Source organism: Cydia fagiglandana, chromosome 21, assembly GCF_963556715.1.
Source record: "Cydia fagiglandana chromosome 21, ilCydFagi1.1, whole genome shotgun sequence".
Taxonomy (NCBI): Eukaryota; Metazoa; Arthropoda; class Insecta; order Lepidoptera; family Tortricidae; genus Cydia; species Cydia fagiglandana.
This window is the reverse complement of record NC_085952.1, coordinates 14,524,777-14,548,881: the sequence shown is the minus strand read 5'-3', so window position 1 is coordinate 14,548,881 and position 24,105 is coordinate 14,524,777. Positions and strand designations below refer to the sequence as shown.

The 24,105-nt window shown below is 37.0% G+C and overlaps 1 protein-coding gene across 1 annotated transcript in view; it reads left to right on the top strand.

Annotated features, from left to right (window-relative positions):
* LOC134675168 (octopamine receptor Oamb) overlaps positions 1-23,744 on the top strand; it is a 188,569-nt gene extending 164,825 nt beyond the window's left edge. Inside the window, exons 4-11 of the mRNA XM_063533353.1 lie at positions 13,180-13,416; positions 16,116-16,326; positions 16,643-16,796; positions 17,114-17,266; positions 17,717-17,843; positions 18,208-18,425; positions 18,777-18,926; positions 19,677-23,744. Coding sequence (XP_063389423.1) covers positions 13,180-13,416; positions 16,116-16,326; positions 16,643-16,796; positions 17,114-17,266; positions 17,717-17,843; positions 18,208-18,425; positions 18,777-18,926; positions 19,677-19,680 — 1,254 coding nt within the window. The 3' untranslated portion in view covers positions 19,681-23,744. The remainder of the gene's footprint in view (positions 1-13,179; positions 13,417-16,115; positions 16,327-16,642; positions 16,797-17,113; positions 17,267-17,716; positions 17,844-18,207; positions 18,426-18,776; positions 18,927-19,676) is intronic.
* The last annotated feature ends 361 nt before the right edge of the window (positions 23,745-24,105 follow it).

Here is a 24,105-nt window from a genome sequence, read left to right as displayed (position 1 = left end):
CATAGTTCCTATGGCCACTTCCGGTCTCCATCATCAGATCAGCTCGATGACACCATAATATTGCATTGTCACCCGACTTACGTAGGTATGTTTGCAAAATTTCAGCTCAATCGGAAACCGGGAAGTGGATCAAATTTAACTTGCAAGATTTGATTACACACAGACAACGCTCATGTGAAAGTAAATAAAAGCTTGTAAATAGAAGGCAAACGAGCAGACGGCTCAGGCTCGCCTTTGTTTTTAAATATCTGTTTTAAAAAATCTTACTAATTACTTACTCATAATAATAAATAGTTAAATTGTAATCTACTTCTTGTATAAATATACAGTGACACATCTAAAATTATCTGTATCATTGGTTTCTTTGTACTTGACACTCGGTCCGTGATTGCTGCGCCGCGGTCACGCCATTATTTCGAATCAGTTCACACCCCACGTGCCTTGTGTAATGATGGCCTGGGTCAGCCAAAATCGTCCTGTGGCGTCTCCTCTAGCTGTCACTGCCAACGTCGTGCCATAATAATCTAACAGATGGCGTTAGGGAGCTTAGAACGCACAAACTGCTAAGAAGATACTACATCTAGAACGCAAATAGTATGAGAGACCTACATCGCGCTTACGGAGTCATAACGTCAGTTGCTATATATATAACTTCCGACTAACTCTCAATGGACTTCAGTCCCCAGGCATAACACCCGCCTGGAGAGAGTACTCTCTATTGCTTCTCTACCTTCTACAGTGGAATTTGTAAATTGATGTAAATAATACTGTAAATATACTTGTAAATACTCTCCGCGTCTTCTCTGTACGTAGCATAGCTCCCCCTATCTACACTGAGAGAAAAATCATCACCAGGAATTAAAAAACAGTTCTGTACTGGGGGAAAAAATGGAGTTTTAGTAATAATTTTATTATGGACGTTTCACTAAATATTTCTGTAAAGTTTATTTATTTCTACAAACAGCTCAGTAATCCCAAATATAATTTCAACAAACAGATAATAGAAATTGCAAGAACTAATAGGAATTGCAAAAGTCAATTTGTTCCTATTAGTTAACTCTCCTTGTCCCGGGATTAAGTTTATTTTTGTAATAAAATTCTAAGTGTGTTTTTGTTGTACTTTTCTCTCAGTCTACCTATCTACAGTCCTAATGTTGGAAATATCACTCAATTGTTATGGCGGACGACTTGGATGCATTCCAGCGGGATTGGCGGGATCTTGCTCAGCACAGGGATGATTGGAAAGGGAGATGGGAGACCTTTGCCCAGCAGTGGGACAGGCTAATAAAAAAACTAAATATTTTTACAAATGGAAATAACACTCATTCGTAACCAAAACGAACATTAGTATTGATACTTAATTACTTATAGAATATAACCATCGTTGCAGTACTGGACTATTAATTATATGTATACACTGAGAGAAAAGTACAACAAAAACACACTTAGAATTACAAAAATAAACTTAATCCGGGGACAAGGAGAGTTAACTAATAGGAACAAATTGACTTTTGCAATTTCTATTACTTCTTGCAATTTCTATTATCTGTTTGTTGAAATTATATTTGGGATCACTGAGCTGTTTGTAGAAATAAATAAACTTTACAGGAATAGTGAAGCGTCCCTAATTATTACTAAAACTTCATTTTTTCCCCCAGTACAGAACTGTTTTTTAATTCCTGGTGATGATTTTTTTCTCAGTGTAGTTGGGAGGTATGTTAAAAGCTCTGTTCCTATTGTATCGCGTTTGTGACAGCCAAAGCTCGTCATTAGCTGCTACTAACACATGTAATGTTATAATTTAATTTAATTTTACTTATTTTAATTTTATATGGACCTGGTCTGAAATAAAGAATATTCATTCATTCATTCATTCATTCATTCATTAACAGGTATTGATGGGCTCGACAAAGCTGGGCGCATTCGTAAAGCTCATTCCGGTCAGGTGCGGACGTTAGGCAAAGATAAGATCAGCGTGGTCACTATGAATAAAACGCTTGTCGGTCAAAACTATCTGGAAAACGGCGTTTTTCTTACCTATAGCCCAGATAACCTACCTATCTTTTTATAACTACCAATATCACCAAAACTAGAGCTTTTAACCAAAGCTTGACTAATACCTAACAGGTGTTTTTTTTTTAAATTTTGAGACAAGCGAATTAAAAAAAATCTTATATTGCAGTTTTGTTTTTGTTTTAATAAAAGAATGTTTCTTTTAAGTAAAATGAGCAAACTTAAGGTTTTAAGGCACTTTCCCTCCAGGGCCCATATTTTTTCCAAAATGTGTATAATCGAAATACTGTCCAATTTAAATACAGGAAAAAAATACCTGATATATTTGACTGTGACAGCGTAATAAAGTATTAGAAGGGTTTCTATTTTCCTTATAGGATAAAAGAAAAATATTGCATTTTTTTTGGACAAGCAAGTTATCAATCAGACAATGATAGAACCATAAGTTCTATATACCGGTTGTGGCCTGTAACGCGAGCAAATAATTAAAACATAGATTGTACTCCACAAACGATGACACTTTTGTTCAACAACTTTTAAAAATTATGAAGTATTTAGACTCCCTATTTTTCATACAAAATAAATATTACCTTCAATGGATGCCATCGCCACGCCATATCATTGTGATTGACGTTGCTTGTCACGCCTTAAACATAACAAAATTCGCAATACATTGCGTCTTAGAATAAACTTTAAAATGTATTAAAAATCAAACCACAAGTTATTTTTAAAAGTTGCTGAAGAAATGTTGATCAGTATGAGGAGTACAGCCTACAGTTTAATTTTTTGCTCATATTACGGGCCACACCCGGTATAAGACTAGTGATAAAATCATAGGTAATAATTATAAAATATTAGGTAAGTGTAGTTTAGTTTATTTAATTCATAATGATAAATTACAGTATAAATTATTTTTACGCTAATCTATATGAATTTACATTATGATCGTCAATAATTTAGCAAACGTATAATTATAAAATGTCAACAATGATAATCAAATTACAAATTATGAAAACTAACAATTTATAAAGTTAAAAAGAAATTTGAGAAGCATAGTCAAATAAAAAATAAAAAATCAATAAATAACGGAATACATATCTAATATCTCATAAGGATCGTCATACTAAAACTAAGAGCGGTAATCATAGGTATAAGTTCAGAACGAATGTCAAATAAATTTCTGCATTACCTTTTTTTATAAACAGGACTTTCAATAACCGTATTCAAACATGGCGACGTCAATTCTGAGATTAGTAGCTGTAATTTCACTCCATAACGATTATAAATTAAATATGACTTTGATGAAGTGTTAAGGTGTCCTGTCGTCCTTTTACATAATTAATGTTGATGTTTAATTTAATTATTAACATTTTATGGGTATACTATATTTCGGTCCCCTAGGGTACTTTGTGAAGGTGAATTATTTAATAGTCCTCCTCCGAATATAAAGTGTTTAGGGGGAAGTATGACAGCCCATCATACAATAGGATATAAAATATTCAAATGTTTTGTAATCAATAGTTTATTAATAGATATAATTATTTGTTTGCTACGAGAAACAACTTGTAACAATGTTGTATGTTATAGTCAAAGCTTAGGGCTCATTAGGCGATGCGAGAACTCGCATGCGAGTTTCAATATATTGCGGTTTTTTATCGGTCGGTTGAATTGGACTTTCTGGAAACTAAAAACGCATACGAGTACGCGCGCCGACTAAAATCAGCCCTTAGTCTTGAATCTAGTAATGTCGGCAGGTACAGATACTAGATATTTCTCTTGATAATGATTGCATCTAGGTACTTAATTTAGATTATTTAACTTTTATTTCTCAAGTGCACTAGCTGGTATTATATACTCTATACTAAAGAATTATGTCGCGCGAGCGACTTAAAATACGTGAGTTAAACCTTTTTATTAGCTTATTAGAGTCATTAGTTTTATTATGACTCACGACTGTTTAAATCCGATTACGTCCTATTAATCTGAGGTTATCTATCAAGTGCCCTCGCTGTTATAAGCTATCCTGGGCAGGGTCCAGTCCTGAACCTACTGACGTGTGCAAAAAGATCCCTTCATAATGCTTTTACCTATATATTTTCCTAAGTTCCTAAGTTTTTGTACTTGTGTCTACACAGTGGAGTTGTGGTCAGATTACACCTGTGCAGCAGTGGGAGACATGCGCGTACAGTATAATAACGCATGGCGGGCGTTGTTCCGGCTGCCGCGCTGGTGCAGCGCGAGCGCCATGTTCGCGAAGGGGCGCGCGCCGGGCTGGGGCGCGCTGCTGAGAGCGAAGAGCGCCGCCGCCAGAAAGGCGATAAATGCATCCGCCAATACGCTGCTGTCCGCAGTGAGGGAGTGGGACGGTAGCCCGCTTCATGAGCGCTGGAGGACCTACCACAAACCGGTCACCATAGGGTCGGGGCGATACGCCCCTTGTAAGTTTTAATTTGTATTTAGGTATAATTTATAGACGTGAATATTTTAATTTTATTGTACAGTCGAATAGTTTAATTTTAATTTAATTTTATTGTAACTCTATGGAAGTTTTCTGGAATAAAACAATTTCATTTCATTTCATTTCATTTCATATTTGCCCCCTGAGGGTCACTCCTTACTTTTCAGGTAGGATAATATTGGATTTTGATGTTCTAAGCTAAAATCTTGAATTTTTATAGTTTGAATTCATTGTTTGACGAGCGGTCTGGTCTAGTGGATAGTGACCCTGCCTATGAAGCCGATGGTCCCGGGTTCGAATCCTGGTAGGGGCATTTATTTGTATGATGATACAGATATTTGTTCCTGAGTCATGGTTGTTTTCTATATATGTATTTAAGTATTTATATATTATTATATATATCGTTGTCTGAGTACCCACAACACAAGCCTTCTTGAGCTTACCGTGGGGCTTAGTCAATTGGGTAAAAATGTCCTATAATATTTATTTATTTATTTATTGTTAAATAAAGTGTATGGGCTTTATTTTGGAAATGTAAATTTTAAAATTCTAGCAGAATTTTCCTAAGTGGCCCTCCTACTATGAAATGTTTGCCAATTGACTATGCAAATGAAATTCAGTTTAAAATCTGGCTAGCCTGAAACAATGGAAATTACCTGCTTTTTCGACCTAAAATCCCACCCTAATAAATAACATCGTTTAACAATGAATATGTATCGACATTTACATTGTAATTCGACTTTACTAAGACCGCTTTGTAACATCGCCAAACATATTATTTTAATAGAATTGGTATGAAGTAGAATTATTATACAGGGTGTTTGGTACATCGTTTGCCAAATTGAAACGGCAGATAGGTTGAGTCATTTGCTATCTTGTCAGGCCTAGAAATTTTTAATTTGGTGCAAAAAAATTTTTTCACTTCTATGAGTTTTTTTTTTTGACGGAGTGGGAATGCGTTTACGCTCGGTGTGCGGGACTCGCCGCTCCTTTCCCCTCTCCTGGGTACCAAACACCCTGTACTATGACTTTAGATTGTAAAATTGACTTTGCCATACGAGATTCGTGCAGATTTAGTATTGTCACGCTTTGCTGCAGCAGCAGGTGACCTAGCCAAAGTGACAATCGCTTGCGCTTCGCTATCGAATCACTTTGTGTCTCTCTCTATCACTCTTCTCAAACAAGTCTGCAGCGAATTCGATAGCCAATCAAAATCGCTGCAGTCTTTTCTTGGTCTAACTCTATAATAATATATATATGCAAAAAGAATAGATAGTACAGAGGGGTCCTGTCATAGTAAGTAAATGTCGTAGTCACTGTAAATTTACTGCCATCTATCGACACACGACTATAACTCAAAATAAACACGTATACAATTATCAAAAAGAGGAATATATATGGATAAATGATATTATTATTTTTATTTTCTTTTCCTAAAGTTAAATAACCTCTGTATCTCTATTTCTTTACCTTGGACTAGTTTAATATTTAGATTTAGCTTAGTATAAGTAAAATACATTGCTTTCTGTACCAATTCGCGCCTATGTATTTGTAACTCGGATGTAAGCTGGTTTCCTACAGGACAGGCATCGCCTAGTGTAGGAATCAGGCCAACTACAGGAAAGGCACTCCTTATTCTTTCAAATTCTATACCTGTACAGTGCATTTTGTATCATTCACTATCTATGTGTTAAAATTGTTAAATATGAAACGGTGTCGCCACGCCATCTAGCCGAGAATAGGCCAAAGGTGTGTGCGCCATCTATCCGAGAATGACTTTTTCTATATTGAACATTGAATAATTTTACGGTTTAAACTCACTTGTTTTTAGTCACTCGCGCGACATGTCGACTTTTTCTTGATTTCCGAAGCACGTTTTTTTCTTACCCCCTTATTCATAAACGTTTACTAAAGTTGACAAGCCGATAATAATCGTTTGTCCCTTTCCGACGTATTGGTATGATGGAAAGGGACAAACGATTATTATCGGCTTGCTAACTTGGGGGTTAGACTTTATTCATCTTATACGAAGTTACATATGTCTTTGATATATGTCTTGACTCTTGAAACGTTTCGAATAGATCTCGCTTTATTGTCCTATGATTTACATTTTGCGCAGCTGTTTATTGGGATTTATGGATAAAATAGGGTAAACAGTTAAATATTGTTTCTGAATTTCAAATAAGGCTTATTATTCATGATAAACAGTTTATGGGCAAAGTTTATTCAATCTCGCTGTGTAAGAAAACACGTGGTAAAGTTAGCGTAGATATTCTTTTGCGAATAACTTTAGTACGGCTTCCACCAGTTTTGACATTGACATAATTAGCTCGCGTCTATGTAAATTACTTTCTATATATCGTGCTTGCTCTAATATGTGAGTACGAGCGAGATGCATAGAAAATAAGTTATTTAGACTTGAGTGAATATGTCAATGTCAAAACTGGTGGTAGTGGTTATGGGTTTCATTTTATTAACATACTAGAGACCCGTCAGGCGCTTTTCGCTACAAAGCGGAACAAACGTTGTCAGCACAGAAAATGCGTTAATAATACCAAGTTAATACACGTATGTATAGACAAATAGGTAGAAAGATAGATGTGTTTGTCTAGTTTGATTTTGTAGGTATTATCTTTTTTTGGCCATTTTTATTATTTGTTCTGTGTGTATTGTGACAAACAAATAAACGGATTATCTATCTATCAGAATACCTACATTAAGCCCTCTTTACAAGATTGAGAATCTAATAAATATCTCTAAACATGCCAATTTATAACATTGTAACACATGGGGATAATACTTTATTATGGTAATATATGTATGAAATAAACCAGACATAATAATTCCACTTAAAACTCAGCAAATAACTATCAAATCCCGTACGAATATAACATATTGTATGAGTTACATACATTAAGAGTGAGTTGCAAAAAAATTGTACATAGTTATAGTTCGTATTTTTTAGCATAAGAAATAAGGTAAACTATCTTGATGTGTCTTTTAATTGAAAAACACATTTTAAAAATAAGTTATGGCAAAAATGTAACAATTATGAATCTAATACGATCATTTATATACCTACTTCTGCTTTCATAACTGATAGTTATTGATTTTTTAAAAGCGTTTTTCAATTAAAAGACATGTCAAGACCGCTTACCTTCTTTGAAGTTCATTCTAATGTTAAAAAAACCGGGCAAGTGCGAGTCGGACTCGCGCACGAAGAGTTCCGTACCATAATGCAAAAAAAAAACAAAAAAAAACGGTCACCCATCCAAGTACTGACCACTCTCGACGTTGCTTAACTTTGGTCAAAAATCACGTTTGTTGTATGGGAGCCCCATTTAAATCTTTATTTTATTCTGTTTTTAGTATTTGTTGTTATAGCGGCAACAGAAATACATCATCTGTGAAAATTTCAACTGTCTAGCTATCACGGTTCGTGAGATACAGCCTGGTGACAGACGGACGGACGGACGGACGGACGGACGGATGGACGGACAGCGAAGTCTTAGTAATAGGGTCCCGTTTCACCCTTTGGGTACGGAACCCTAAAAAACGAACTATAAGCCCCTGCAATTAGTCTAAAGTTAATTGATACCATTGTGTTACCACAGTTAAGCCATTTCTATTTAAGTTAGATGCATGAAAGTGTGTTAGTGTATGCTAAGAGACTTGTATGTGTACGAATTAAGTACAATAAATACAATACAATACAATTTACATAGTTAATATTCGTAACACAAATGAACCAATTAAGACTAATCACACCTTAACTGCGCTTAATTACGTACAAATTTTTTTGCAATTCACTCTTACAAGCAACTCTCAACTCAACCTTAACTTACAAGCAGATTCGAGTTTTAGTTATTGGTTCCCGATCTGTTTTTGATATGACACTGATCTGCCCGTGTCAATTAGTGACATTTCTTCAACCAAAAGCGTTACTTTTTAGGGTTCCGTACCCAAAGGGTAAAACGGGACCTTATTACTAAGACTTCGCTGTCCGTCCGTCTGTCACCAGGCTGTATCTCACGAACCGTTGAAATTTTCACAGATGATGTATTTCTGTTGCCGCTATAACAACAAATACTAAAAACAGAATAAAATAAAGATTTAAATGGGGTTCCCATACAACAAACGTGATTTTTGACCAAAGTTAAGCAACTTCGGGAGTGGTCAGTACTTGGATGGGTGACCGTTTTTTTTTTTGCTTTTTTTTTGTTTTTTTTAGCATTATGGTACGGAACCCTTCGTGCGCGAGTCCGACTCGCACTTGCCCGGTTTTTACACTGACAGATCTATCCACCGCTTAAGCTTTATGAGTAGTTTTCTTCAAATGTCAATGTCATCAAATATACATTACAGTCGCGCTTAACCTACTAGTTCAATGTTCCATGGTTGCCTCTCAGCCTACACTACAGGCGTCATAATGACGTCAATGATCTAGATCTAGTGCGATAATACCACAGTTATCTGTCTGGTTGTCTACTCATCTACCAGATGATTAATGGAGTGTATAACTACCCTTATGGGCTAATTCAGACGGCGCGCGAACTAGCATGCGATTTTAATTACATTGCAGACTGTTGGCTACGTCCAATTCAACCGACCGATCCTGTGACCTGTGATCAATAACGGGTCTAAAACGCACTTTAAAAAAATGGGACAATTTATGCACAAAAGCTAAAAATATGAAAAATATTGCTAAAAATGCGCAATTTTATTTTTGAGGGAACTATTCCATTTAGGTTCAAAAACGGAACCCTTATAGGGTCACTCGTGCGACTGTCTGTCTGTCTATCCGTTTGTCACAGCCTATTTTTTCGGAAACTACTAGACCAATAAGTTGAAATTTGGTACACATATATTATGTAAATTAGTGACCCAAAAATGAACATGTAACGTCAACAAATGAATTATAAAAATGGTGGCCTCCATGTTTAAAATTCATTTGTTTACGTAACATGTCCATCTTTGGGGGTAGGTAAATGAGAAAGTTAAAAAATAAAGTTGTACAAACTATATCGTGTTATATATCAAATGAAAGAACTCATTTTGAGACTTCCAAATATATATTTGTTTATAGTTTTAAAATACATTGGTTAGAAGTAATTTAAGAAAATAGCCAAGAAATTACCCCCCCCCCCCCCCACTCCCCTTTATTTCCGAATAAATTTTTCTAAAATTTGTCAAAAATTTTGAAAAAAAATGCACAAAATAGTTCTTTACCTATAAATGACGGGAAGAACACGAACCTACGGAGCTTTAACAAAAACCATATGAATTTTAACCGAGCCTTTGAAACTCAAGAAACTAATTTTATTAACTGTACTGACATTATTTACTTTGCAGTAACAGCGAGTATTGTAATATTTGTAACGAGATTACCTACGCTACAAATTGGCCAAGTTTCTGGCGAGATTTAATTTAGTTTGAGACGAGCGAGGTTGAAGACGAACTGTTACTACATGTACTTATACGAATAGGATGAGCAAATACATATTATTATGTACACTACGTAGACTATGATATGAAATATAGCTTTTACATAAGTACCTACTAACATTATGTTTAAGAATGTACTAACAAAAATAAGATCATTGTAATCTTTATTAAATAAATAAATTGAATTGATTAAATGTAAATAGACCATGTTAGCTTAAAAACTCCTAAAATAGTGCGAATATGGACTATCTCCAGTTGAGTGGTCCACTCCACCCACTCACAACTTCGCCCTCGCTGAGTGCATTTAGCGGACTATTGGAACTCTGTTTTTAGGTCTGAAAATATAGGAATGATTGAGTGCGAATATGTGTACGAATACGTACTGAATGGAATTTTCTCGAATGGGAAATTGTTTATGAGTTATCCGTCGTGGCATCACCAAATAAAGCCAACGCTGGTTTCATAGCTAGAATTATACTGACTTGGGTCCATTTCATGATACACACTTAATGTAAGTACCTACTTACCTTTTTTTGCTTTAGTTGTATGTACATGTTTTGTGATCGAATAAATGTATTTAATTTTTATTATCTTTTGCATCTACTTTCACTCCACTGTGAGAAGGGTGTTTGCGTCATGTGTTATTCGAATTACTGTCAGGGATATCAGGGGGGCTACCTCGAAAACCGAAATTCGCAAATTGCGGGGATCTCTCTCTTTTACTCTGATGAAGGCGTAATAAGAGTGACAGAGAAAAATGCCCGCCATTTGCGAACTTCGATTTTCGCGGTTATAGCCCAGGGTTCAAAACCCGGGAACGAGTTAATACGGGCACTAATTTATTAAAGGAAACCTTCATTCATGTATTGGCTACCTAAGTCCAAAAACTCCAAAGGGAAGGTTTACTTGTAAAACAGGCCTAACAAAATTAAAATATTTTTAACTGGTAACATGGGTTGTTTACGGTAGGTCCTTAAAGAACCTTATTCAAATAATATCTACAATAAAAAGCAAAAGCCATAACTTTATATCAGAATATAAACAAGTAATATCCCCTGCTTAATAACAACTCCTACTTTACCATCAAAATGATAAATATGTATACACTTTTCACCTTATTTCAATCGATTTAAGCTTAGAATTGTATACATATTTGTAGCATCGATTGTACCTGTTTTAAAACATAAAGCACCCTGGCCTGACACGGCACAGATTATCCAAGGAGCCGTGTGGCAATATTAATTTAATTAAATTTAATCTCGCCAACATACTGTCGCCCTGTACGAGCCAGTACTAATGTAAGTCGAATGGGCGAGATCTAGATTTTTCTTTACTGATGTCTCTAATGGATTTCATAGTTACAATCTATGCCTTAGTTTTATGTTAAGCTATGTAGAATATTAGTTGATTTTAATATGATTCCTGCAGGAAATAAATGATAGTTGAAACATTACTTGCAAATCAATGATAACTGTAGTGTTCTTTGCCCCAAAGTAGTTTGCCATATCAGCATACAGATTAAGCATAAGCATAATAGGCAAACGTCTTTACTATGCACCAATAAAATAACATAAAAAGTAGATATCACTTTCAGATTGCTTAAATAAGCATAAGTAATCGAAGACACTTTTCAGTAGTGCCGTGTGATTTACAATAGGACATGCGTTAACTTTGGAGGATAAACGTTGGCTTTTAGACCTTAGCTTTCAATTGAAATTGTTTTTTTTAAAGTGGTAACTTCTTTAGTGGTGCTGTGCATTTTTTGTGGTGGGGAAAAATGTTAACCTCGCGAGAACGTAAGACGCTTCGTAAGACGGACACGTGACCTGATCGAAAAACTGTTACAATGTCATTGAGTTTTTACTTCTGCCGGCAGTCTCGGAGTGCAATCTGTTGTTTTTTTTTATTTGACCATGTTCTAGGTATGTAGGTCTATAGGTAGGTATCTTGTAAATATTTTATTAACTGATCTAAATAACAAGCAGTGGTGATGACAAGCAGTGGTGGCCGAGTGGATATGACGTCTGACTTTCAATCCGGAGGTCGCGGGTTCAAATCCTGGCTCGTACCAATGAGTTTTTCGGAACTTATGTACGAAATATCATTTGATATTTACCACTAGCTTTTCGGTGAAGGAAAACATCGTGAGGAAACCTGCATACATCTGCGAAGAAATTCAAAGGTGTATGTGAAGTCCCCAATCCGCATTGGGCTAGCGTGGGGACTATAGCCCAAGCCCTCTCGCGCATGAGAGGAGGCTCAGCAGTGGGACGTATATAGGCTGAAATGATGATGATCTAAATAAAGCCATATCAAAATGTTTTCCCGCATTCCCGTAGTAGGAGCAACATTTGCATATCTTTCCGGGATAAACGCTCCGTTGCCACCCACTGACTGTACCGTTCCCATTAACCCTTTCTCTGCTACGGCCTACATACTGTACTACATGATATAGTTAAATTGTCGCTCTTGTTCTAAGTAATTTAAATATGTAGGTTACGATACTTCAGAGGCATTCGAGGTTTCAATATCTGAAATAGATTTGCTGATTATGCCTCTTGTACCTCACGGAGTTGAAAAATAATTGCTGGTAACAATAAAGTTAATATGGGAATTGTATGCAAATAGATGGATCTTTATTAAACGCTTGTAAAAAAAAATAGTGACTCACCATGTATTTGTAGTGTAGATAAACTAGTTAACTTGATTTATGGATAGAATAACCTTGCGATATTCAAAATGGTGTGAAATGGTGCTACAGAGTATTAAGGTGAAATTCGCATGGCAACTGCAACTTCATTACTGTTACGACATTACTAATGCAGCCTTGACGCGGTCGCTGTATTTATCAATTTCCTTAATAAAATGAGTGACGAATTAAGTAAATGTCATAATCGCGGCAGTAATGCGTCGGCGAACGTTATTTATTTATGGAAATTGACGGTATTACCGCTACAGCAGTAATGGTCCAATAATAGTGCATCAGTTGCCACCGAAATGTCACCAGTAGGTGATAGCGTTAGCGCAGGCGACGTCACTCTCTGCTAGAATCTTAATAGACTTACATATAAAAAGCTTTGACACGGTGTACTTGCTTCATTTTTTTAGTATCCGCAACCGAAACGTCAAATTGAACTACTACTGAATCTACTGATTTCAGATTCATATGTGGTATCCCGCAGGGTTCCATTTTGGGATCATTTTTATTTCTTTGTATTGGAAAATAGTTATTTTATTAAACATTTTTCTATCTATGTTTCCAGATATGGATATTCGGCGGTGTTTGGTGCTCTGTCTGGCTGGCCGTCGACGTGTGGATGTGCACAGCCTCCATACTGAACCTCTGCGCCATCTCTCTCGACCGCTACGTGGCCGTCACCCGTCCCGTCAGCTACCCTAGCATCATGAGTAGAAAGAGAGCTAAGGCGCTGATAGCTGGGCTGTGGGTGTTATCGTTTGTCATCTGTTTCCCGCCGCTGGTCGGATGGAAGGATAAGAAGGTCAGTTTATCAAAATCTTAGGAATGGAATGCAGCGAAATTGCATGTACACGTTATGAATGAAGTCATTTATACAGTGGTCATTAGCCATGCAATTTCGCGGCTGGGTGTAGGTTCAGCACAATTAACATGCTGCTTAGGTACCTATATATTTATACCTCAGAGAAATAGAGATGCATAATGTACGATCTTTTTTCTGGGGGTACACAGTTGGTGATGATTAATAAGTCCTGGTGTCATCTTCCATTCATATTTCACTCAAACATAAAACGCTAATCAATGCTTCATTTTATTATTTCTTATCACATAACTTTGATTGTTTTTGCCCTAATTGCCATCTGTAGTCATATTTTTTTTCCTCACATATATATAAACCGCTTGAGTTAAAAAGAAACGGCTTTAAACCCTAAAGCCTTCTCCTACACTGATCCCGTTACCTTAAAATCCATTTACCTTAAAACTGCACTTCCCCGCCATCACTTTAGGCCCGCATCTCTAAATATACATTAGAGAGACCCCTTTAGCCATATTCGCAAAATTATGGCTCAAGTAGGGACTTATGTGTCAGTTACTACGCCAGATGTCTCATCCTGTGAGTGTTGCTCTCTATATTATTATAATTATTTACCTTGGCAATATGTTGCGAGAACAAGCCTGCTAATTTTTGATTTGTTAAAGTCTTTCCAGTTAAGCCGTTCTGTATATTTTGGCGTAGGTATTTTAATTTAATTGAAAAATTTCTTTAATTCACATGTAAATTCTGTTAGGTAGTTTATTTTTAACTAAGATAGATTTCCTTACTCGTGTAGAAAAAATAATAAAATTTTATCTGACAGAACAATTTTAACCAATAAGACCAAAATCAGACCTACTAAAGTTTCATATAAGATCAGATAATTATCAGGTCTGATTTCGTCTGCCTTTCGTACGATGTATTTTCTTTTATCCAATAAAAATATATACCCAATATTTAAAATCAGTACTTATAACATCTTTTTATAAAGACATTAACAATGAAAGTTCGTGGCAATCTTGAGGAATGTAATGTAAGTAGACTCAAATGACATTCAAATCACATCCCACGTCCACTTGTAACAAACTGACGTCAATGTCAGTCACGAAATTAGCCAACTGACGTCTCCATGCATAATTAAGGCTTCCATTGATGTATTACTCAAACCTTCCAACGCAATCAGGCGAGAAATCAATACGCATGTATTTAAATAAGTTCCCAAATCTAAGGCAGCAGAACCACTTGAAGAAGACAATAATGCAAACAAAAATACACTCTAATTCAATGTCGTAAGCTTTACAATTGTAGTAGTTGTAAATATAGGTAAGATTAGACAGGTGCCAGACCGAATGTCAAGTGTTAATAAGTAATAAGGCAAATCAAATGTCTACTTTTCAATTGAAAATGAACCTTATACCATTTGCGATAAAGGGCTATTTGAGTTTGTGAAGCTGCCTTTTGGTTTTGCGAACGCTTCGTAGCAATTTAGCTTCTAGCAACTATTCGTGTTTAATCGAAGTATCATCATGGTGTAAAAAACAGACAGTTGTTTAGATAGATGTCGCGTTTCTACGTTCTACGCCAAATTTGCCTTGTACGAGTATCGTGCATGAATTTGTATAAGAACCAAGCTTGCTACCTCTTTTCGTCAATGATGTAGTGATGTTACTATCTGATGGCAGAGAAACCTATGTTTTTATTATAATCAGGGGCAAAATATGTAGGTATTAACCATCACTTTTCTTTAAAATATTTATCAATTCTGATATACTCCTTATCTTGCAGGTGTCCTCATTTCCTAATCTATGTTAGGTAAATGTGAAAAAATAATATACCTACGAATAAACATCAAAGACAGTATTTTTGTTCATAGCCCAAATATCATTTTTAGAATTTCTCTAAAATTATGTTGAATACACGGTGTAACATGAGGAAACCGAATAATTTTAACCACGCATTTCTGAGGTCAAAAGAATTTTGTCTCTAAATATGATCAGGAATACACTGTTAAAATAATTCGGTTTCCTCATGTTACACCGTGTATAATTGCAAATACGCGTAGTAGATCTGTTTGGGTTGTCTATTTAAATACATCTGCGATGCAAAATTACTAATTGACCCTCACACGGTGACCCTTTCAGGCAGACATATATATTAAGGTACTTTTAATCCTGACACTTATTTGTTTCCTGAATTTGTTTGCTCTAAATATACTCTTGATGTGGGTCGCGTTGGAAAAGTTTGACTCTTTTAGAAGTAAATAGATGAATAAACATCGGTTTTTCTACATAAAAGCTTTTGTTAGAATAAGAATAAAGTAATTTATTCGTGATGTTCCCAAAAAAAAAACCACAAAATTCTAACAATCAAATAGGCAGATGTCGTTTTCTTGGAACTAGATCAAAAATGTTCAAGTTTTACTATAGGTAGACTTTAATTTAATTGTTGACCCACTGCAATCTGACCTTACAAAGATCCGGAAGAAAGTCCGGTTTCCTCACGATGTTTTCCTTTACCGAAAACCGATTGGTAAATATCAAATGCATCCTAAACTCGGGATTGAAAATCGCACGATCATACCGGTACCCAGGCTGCCAGCGTTTGTGTTTATATTTTTAGAACTTCATCTTTAGCGTTTGTGTTTACGAATAAATAATAGCTTATTCTTACTATAAACTTTTTCATAGCCTGAAGAAGCCGAGCTGAAAGACGGCTGGGCCCCCAACCCCCACTGCCCCTGGACTTGCGAGCTCACCAACGACGCCGGCTACGTCGTCTACTCCGCTCTCGGCTCCTTCTACATCCCCATGTTCGTAATGCTGTTCTTCTATTGGAGGATTTATAAGGCCGCTGTGAGGACTACCAAGGCGATTAACCAAGGGTTTAGGACTACCAAAGGTGAGGATTATATTAATGTGTAGAATAATTTCTTCTGTTGTATAATAGTGTCTGAGGGTCGTGACCACTATAAGTTCTATGTTGTTGTTTTTAGTTTCATACTGGCCGATTTGGCCTTCGAGGTTTTGTATTATCTTTATAATGACAACTAATGGAGCAATATAATGATATTGCACCAGTGTCACTTCATTATTTACTTTATTGACATTTGTTAAAGCGGTAGGAAAAAGGTCGACAAACTTTTAAAGGGACAGTTCCAAAAGTATATTGTTTATGATGTATAGTAACTTTAAAGACCATCTACAAAAAATTCCAGGTAAAGGCATGGGCAGCAGATTTGACGACAACAGACTGACGCTACGGATCCACAGAGGGCGGGGGTCCAGTCGGCCTCATGGATCTCCTCTGTCTACAGCCTCTAATCATTCTACGAGTACATCGCTCAGTGCCAGCCCCGAGAGACTTAGAAGGTACATAAATTAACCATAATCCAAAACCAAACAGATCCAAAGCCGATGCTAGTTAAGGGATCTCCCAGGAATCTCTACAACGAATACTGCTTTGCTCTCATCTGCAGGCTTAGAAGGTTAACTCATAGTTTTTCTTCTAAGCTAAGCTTCATAGTTTTTAAGTGGCCGATCACAGGCCATGTGAAGTATACTCTGCGTGAAGCCACAAATTTTCTTGATGGTGTCCGATCATCTAGTTTCCTAACTTTTGAATTATTTATTAAACCATACTTTTGCCTTCAGATACCAGGCATTAAGATTTTTGTCGTTTTTTCCAGACATTCCAGTGCCCGTCGAGCGCATGAAAAAGTCAAAATCTCTGTCTCCTACCCGTCGTCAGAGCAGATCTGTCAGACGCACGAGAACTCCCGGTCTCCCAGTAGATCCCCAAGCCCCTCGCTGTACGCTGTTCACTACGAGCGCGACGGCAGGTTCGCGATCATCATCATCTTCATCGACTTCAACATCATGTTCATCGATATCATCATCTACACCAGAATCTTCGTCATTGTAATCATTTTCATCATTTGCTTTCTTATTCATGTTACTTTTGCTTGTTCTTACTTTATCATTGGCATTATTTATATACTATTCTGGCGTTACTTCACTAGTAATTTGCTAAAATTTTACCATACCTATACTTACACTTTATTCTTATTGACGTTTGTAGAGATGATTTTGTTAACCAATCACACATGTAATTCACTCTGCAATTATATAGTGTTTGTAAAACGTCCATTAATTATTTCATATTTTTAACACTTTGAAATATCTGACACAGATAATGTAAGTTATGTTTTACGTTAAACTTTTAGAATGTAATATTATTCACTCTTTGTAATACTAATCACTTGACTAAATTCCAATTGAAACCTTCACAGAGAATTGACTGAAAGCAGACTGAGAGTCAGACCGCCACATCATTTGGCCCCGGGGCCGCTGTACGACGAGTTCGATGACAAGCCTAGGGCCACGAGAAGAATGGGGAAGAGGAATATAAAAGCTCAAGTAAGTTTCTTCACAAATTACTATCGTTTCTCCTTCTAGGTTGTTAATTCATAAACGAGTGTAATCTAAAGAATATGATTACTTGTTGTAAGTAACTCACTTCACCACTGATCCCAATCAATCTTCAATGGACCTGGTAACTTTTGGAACCACATCTGTTCAATTTATGGGCATTTTATCCTCTACTCCACCATCCTTCTACTCTGCTTTTCTTACACCACTAAGGTTATATTCATAAACTCCGATGATTAATCGATTTGAAATGATCACCACTATCACCAGACATTGCCTTAATATCTCCGGTAATTCATGAATATTTAATTTATTATGTTTATATATACCAACAGCATTCCTCTATTTCCAGGTGAAACGCTTCAAAATGGAGACCAAAGCAGCCAAGACCCTCGGCATCATCGTCGGAGGCTTCGTCTTCTGCTGGCTCCCATTCTTCAGCGTGTACGTCGTAAGGGCCTTCTGCGGGGACTGCGTGCCTTCCATCATCTTCTCCGTGCTGTTTTGGCTGGGTTACTGCAACTCGGCTATTAATCCGCTTATTTATGCACTGTTTTCTAAGGACTTTAGGTATGATTTATTTATTTACATTGTTTACTAAAATACATCCTACAAGCATTTTGTCTTGTGGTTTTGAGCTAAATCTGCAACAAATACTTTTGTCATTTAAAAAAATATCAGTAAACATAACAACGAAATATAACAAGTAAAAATTCACAAATCCATAATATAGAGAGAAACTTTCTCTCATCAGTTACTTCTAAAATTAGTTCTAGTGATTTCTTACAGCCTTTGTCGCTTAGTTGCGTATCTATCAAAAAGCTATTATTTCAATATAGTTATGGATATTTGTGAACTGTATTACCGTGGCAAAAAACTTAGTTTTTATGCACATTGAATTATTTTTTCTTATATTTTCAGGTTCGCATTCAAGCGTATAATCTGCAAGTGCTTCTGCGGGCGCGCGGGCGCGCGGCGGCAGTCGGACGGCTCCGCGCGGCGCGCCGAGCCCAAACCTCACGAGACTTCGCTAGAAGACCAGGATATCTCTAATAGCGCGAGCAATGACAGGTATTGGACAGTATCTGAATAGTTACCGTAGAAGTATAAAACTTTGAAGTAACTTAAGCAGCACTTTCTTCGGAAAGTGTATCTGTAACTACTTTTAAATTATTTCACCTTTACTGAACTTATGACGCGGTGGGCAAAGTTTTATACTTTTACGGTAAGAACTTGCCGCTTGCCAACTACAGGGAGACAAATTAATTCAAATAAATAATTGACAAGATAATAACGGTGTGTACACCACCAAACTTGCGGAGACACCACCCAGAACTTAAATTACTTATTATATTAGTCAAATAAGTAACGCAGCATTGTCAGCATTACAGTAAAACCAAGGCACTGTGAAACTAAAAAAAATACAATACAAAGAAACTACAAATAAAAACCAAAGACAAATTAAACATAAGATTTGGGCGACGACGTAACAGCGTGGCTCCGTTGCGTCGTCTGGCTTGGTGACTTGGTTGGTTGGTTGGTTGATATAATATTATTATTGTCAGACAGTTTCATACAGTCTACAAAGAGATTATCAATGCTAAGCCATGACCTCCCTCAAGGATCTGCCTCCATTTAATGATTATCTGCAATCTTGATCAGATCATCTGTTACCTCAGTCAACTAAACCTTGTTTAAGATCTTCTCTAGCTTCATTTACCAGATTCACATTAGCTATCCAAAAATTCTTCTGCTTCAGCTGCCTGAACATAGTCGACACATTTATTCTTGCTTTACTGACTACAATTTGTTTCTTTTAAGGTGACGTCAAACCCCGCGACGGCAAAACCCCCAATTCCAGGCTACCGTCGCGTGTGTCTAGCAGGGACAGCGAGCCGTCACCTTCCTCCGATAGCTTCTTACACCAACATCATTCCAGTGGAACGGCCTACTAAAAGCTTCCTTCAAGAGTCTCTTAGTGCCTCAGATAATTAACAAAGAACGAAGATACCATAATTAATGGTCATAAGCTGCAAAAATTCTTTGAGCTCTGAAATTTTTAGGTATTACAGAAAAGCTACGAATTACTAAAATACTTTTGGTATTTGGCAAAACCGAAATCATATAAAGGCTTAAATCAGGACTCTAAATTGCTGAAAAGCTGGACGTGTCAATAAAACAGAGCCATGTGAAAAATTGAAAGCCCGAATAACCAATTAAGAACTACTTGGCTGTAGAAATATTGTTATAAATATATAAGCAGCAAAAACTTGTCCCGTGCCTCAATAGTGAATGCTGAAAAGAAAAAGTTAAATTTGTGTTGGTGGTGTTGATAAAAACCTGTACACAACTGAGTATCATAGTGAACCAAAAAAAGAATTTCGAGACCTAGAAAACTCAATTTATTTCTGATTTGAAGCCCCACATAAAAATTGTCTCAAGAAGCCATAGGAAAAGCCATTTTGAAGCAGCCATAGAATATCAATTTTAATTTACGCAAGATACACAGTTATTTTATAGAAAAGTCGAGAAAAGTAATCGCAAAACGTAGCTTCTTCCACTTTTCATATGTGTTGATCAAAAATCGTGAATTTAGACAAGTGGTTAAATATTAAACGAGTAAGAAAATAAATAAATCGAGACTTCATAATCTATCCTATATAATAAAGATTACCTAAGATCTTGCAGAGTTGATTAGATGAGATAAAGTCGAGTTGGATTTAGGCTCTGAATCAACAGGGACAAAAAGAGAGAGAGATGCTAAAGAGCTTATCTAATTCTTCTAAAATGGCCTTAATTTACAATAGTGAATATTAGTGAAGGTGATGGACTCTTGTATTGTACTAAAGACTGTTATAGCTATAAAAATATATAATGTAAATATTTATTGTGTGTTTGTCGGAGGGACTAATTGGCGTGTTAGATTTTAATGAAAGACAGGTGGCATCCATATTGAAACTATGTACAGTCAAGGAATTTAAATTCCGACCCATTTCGTACTTTGTCACAGTGACAATCAATATGAAAGCCGCTAGAGACCTCATACGGTTGTCACTGTGACAAAGTACGAAATGGGTCGGAATTTAAATTCCTTGACTGTACCTGTAAAGGACACGACAGCGCCGGCCACTCCAAGTGACGCAGCCATTCGGTAGAATGAGATAGCAATATCACTTGCTCCCTCTAACACAAAAATGCGCCCCTTGGAGTGGCCGGCGTTGGCCCATCGTGTAGTGTAGAGGAGCCATAATGGATCTGCAAAGATAAAAAAGAAAACCTCGTGACTAAATCGTTCGGCTGGCGGCCATCTTAAAGCTTCTGTTTTTTTTTTAAATTTTCCTAAGTACTTACCACTCTTGTTTGAACTGACAAACTTCCCTTCAGAATGTTTTTTTTTTAATTCTTTGCAGATCAATTTGGAATAAAATAGATTATAAACAATTTAAGGATAATTTTACGGACTCGGTTCACTTCCATAATTTCAATTATAATATTTTACAAAAGTTTGATACCTAATACTTTTAGACGATTCCCAAAAAGGAGCCAGTTATGTTTCCATGTTTTTTTAGTCTAGTTGTAATTTTGAAACGTTAGTTTTATTAATATACCTACCGGTTTGTTAGATAAAATATAAAAATAAAATACTACACCCGTGAAGCCTAAATAGAATATTTAGCAGAATAAACATTAATTAGGTACCTATATAACGGCCTATGAGTAACAATTAAAAAGATGGAGCCTGGCACAAAATAGGTAATAAAGATGTTTAATTTATATTTGCTTTGACTATCCCGTCTAACTAGCTTTAAATCTTTTACGTATTTTTTTTAACTGCCTTTGCCTGATGGCTCCTCTACACGATGGGCCAACTCCGGCCACTCCACGGGACGCAGCCATGCAGTAGAATGAGATAGCAATATCACTTGCTCCCTCTAACGCATAAATGCGTCCCTTGGAGTGGTCGGCTTTGGCCCATCGTGAAGAGGAGCCATGACACGAATGTATTCGCTTCGTGCGTGACTGTGGCGCCGCCCTAGTGGTTGTGGGAAAGATATGTTGCTTATAGTTGTGTTTGCTCAGAGCATAAAAAGGTCAACCACGGCGTTGCATGAACAAGTGATTTCCTTTGGCAGGATTGGTCCTTAGGACCCAAGGATGGATTTAAGAAGTGGAGCCACCCAGATTTTTGCTGCAGGTGGGGGTTGGGGGGGTTTTTAAGCGTCTGCGACGTCTGAGGTTAATAATTCTTTAAGTTTAGGTTCTAAGTCAAGTTTAGTATCATTTTCAACTAAATCAAAGATGTAGACATAGATTTCATCGAAATCAGTTCAGCGTTTATTGATTTCCCATACAATCCTACACCTTGCCTTTCATTATTAAGGTATTTTTTTCGGAATAGAAACTATCCTATGTTCTTCCTCGGGACTCAAACTATCTCTATACCAAATTTTATCTAAATCGGTTCAGCGGTTATTGAATCTCCATACAAATTTCCTCCTCCCTTTTCACACCCTTAAGGGATCATTTTTGAGATTAAATTTTTGCTATGTTATTGAATGAAATTGGTTCAGCAGTTTAAGCGTGAAGAGGAATTTAAAAAAAAGTATTATTTTCATATTTTATGTATTTTTACTTCGGAATGGTGTCATTATGATATCAGAAATAAATTCGGCACCCCCGATTTATAAGAAAACGATACCAAATTTGGCCTAGTAGCTTAAATGATACAGATATCAAGATGAAGTTGAGAGCCCCCCCCCCCTAAAAATTTACATCATAAATCTCGGTGGCTCCACTTCTTGAATCCATCCCTGGGTCCTAAGGACCAATCCTGCCAAAGGAAATATCTTGTTCATGCAACGCTGTACGTTAGCTCCAGCACCATCCGCTATTATAATAGGACAGGGCTGCAACCGCGAAAATCGAAGTTCGCAAATTGCAGGGATCTTTCTCTTTTACTCCAATGACGGCGTAATTAGAGTGACAGAGAAAAATCCCCGTAATTTGCGAATTTCGGTTTTCGCGGTAGCCCCTCAGTTATGGCAAATTCGAAATAGTACAAGAAGATGTCGTCCCATTAACCTTTTAGACGCCAATGACCGATATATCCGCGCCGCGGATTTCAACGCCAACGACCGATTAATCGGTCACAGACCACAGAGCAATATAGACTTACGTGCATATGCATAAAGTTCAATTTCAGTTTTGACACTTCGGTGACGGGGCGTCTGAGTGACAACTTTTGTGTTTGACACGGCGTCGAAAAGGTTAATGTTCATTTTTTCACCACCTCGTGCGTCGACGTCGCTTGTATTTCCCCCAAAGAATATCCTCTAGCCGGCCAGAAACCTATAAAAAGGTCTCCTGTTCCATTCTAATTTGAACTTTGTGTTGACACAATAAAATTTCATTTTGCTTGGCAAGGTTTGACGTATGGGCGGCTAGAGGTTATAATACTGATTTCCCCGTCACCAACTTCGCATATAGCCAATCAGAAACTGAGGGCCTACCGCGAACCACATTCGAAGTCTTGCCTCTCTGTCGCACTTGTAAATTCGTACGTAAATGTGACACGGAGGCAACACGTCGAACGTGGTTCGCGGGAGGCCCTCTGAGCGGCTACCGCGAAAACCGAAATTCACAAATTGCGGGGATCTTTCTCTTTTACACCAACGAAGGCGTAATTGGAGTGACAGAGAAAAATCCCCGCAATTTGCGAACTTCGATTTTCGCGGTTATAGCCCGTGTTGATATTTCAAAATGGATGCCGCTCCTAAACTAGTCAAAGATCTCGATGTTCCTCGTATTCGGTGTCTCGTCTCCTCGGTTAGAGTGTACCTGTACGTGATTGTATTTGTAACATTATGTAAATACAATATATGAGATGTTTGTGCATTTTTTATTTCAGTTTAGTTACTTAATGGCTCCTCTACACGATGGGCCAACGCCGGCCACCCCAAGGGACGCATTTAGGGGCTGTCCATAAATTACGTCATCGATTTTTGACAATTTTTGACCACCCCTATAATCATCCAAAAATCATGCTTTAAATGACCCCATTTCCTCCTACTTCATGCTACCGTCATCCGATGTCCAGACCCCCCCCCCCATTTTAAATGACGTAATTTATGAATAGCCCCATGCGATAGAGGGAGCAAGTGATATTGCTATCTCATTCTACCGCATGGTTGCGTCCCTTGGGGTGGCCGGCGTTGGCCCATCGTGTAGAGGAGCCATAAGACCTGCAAGC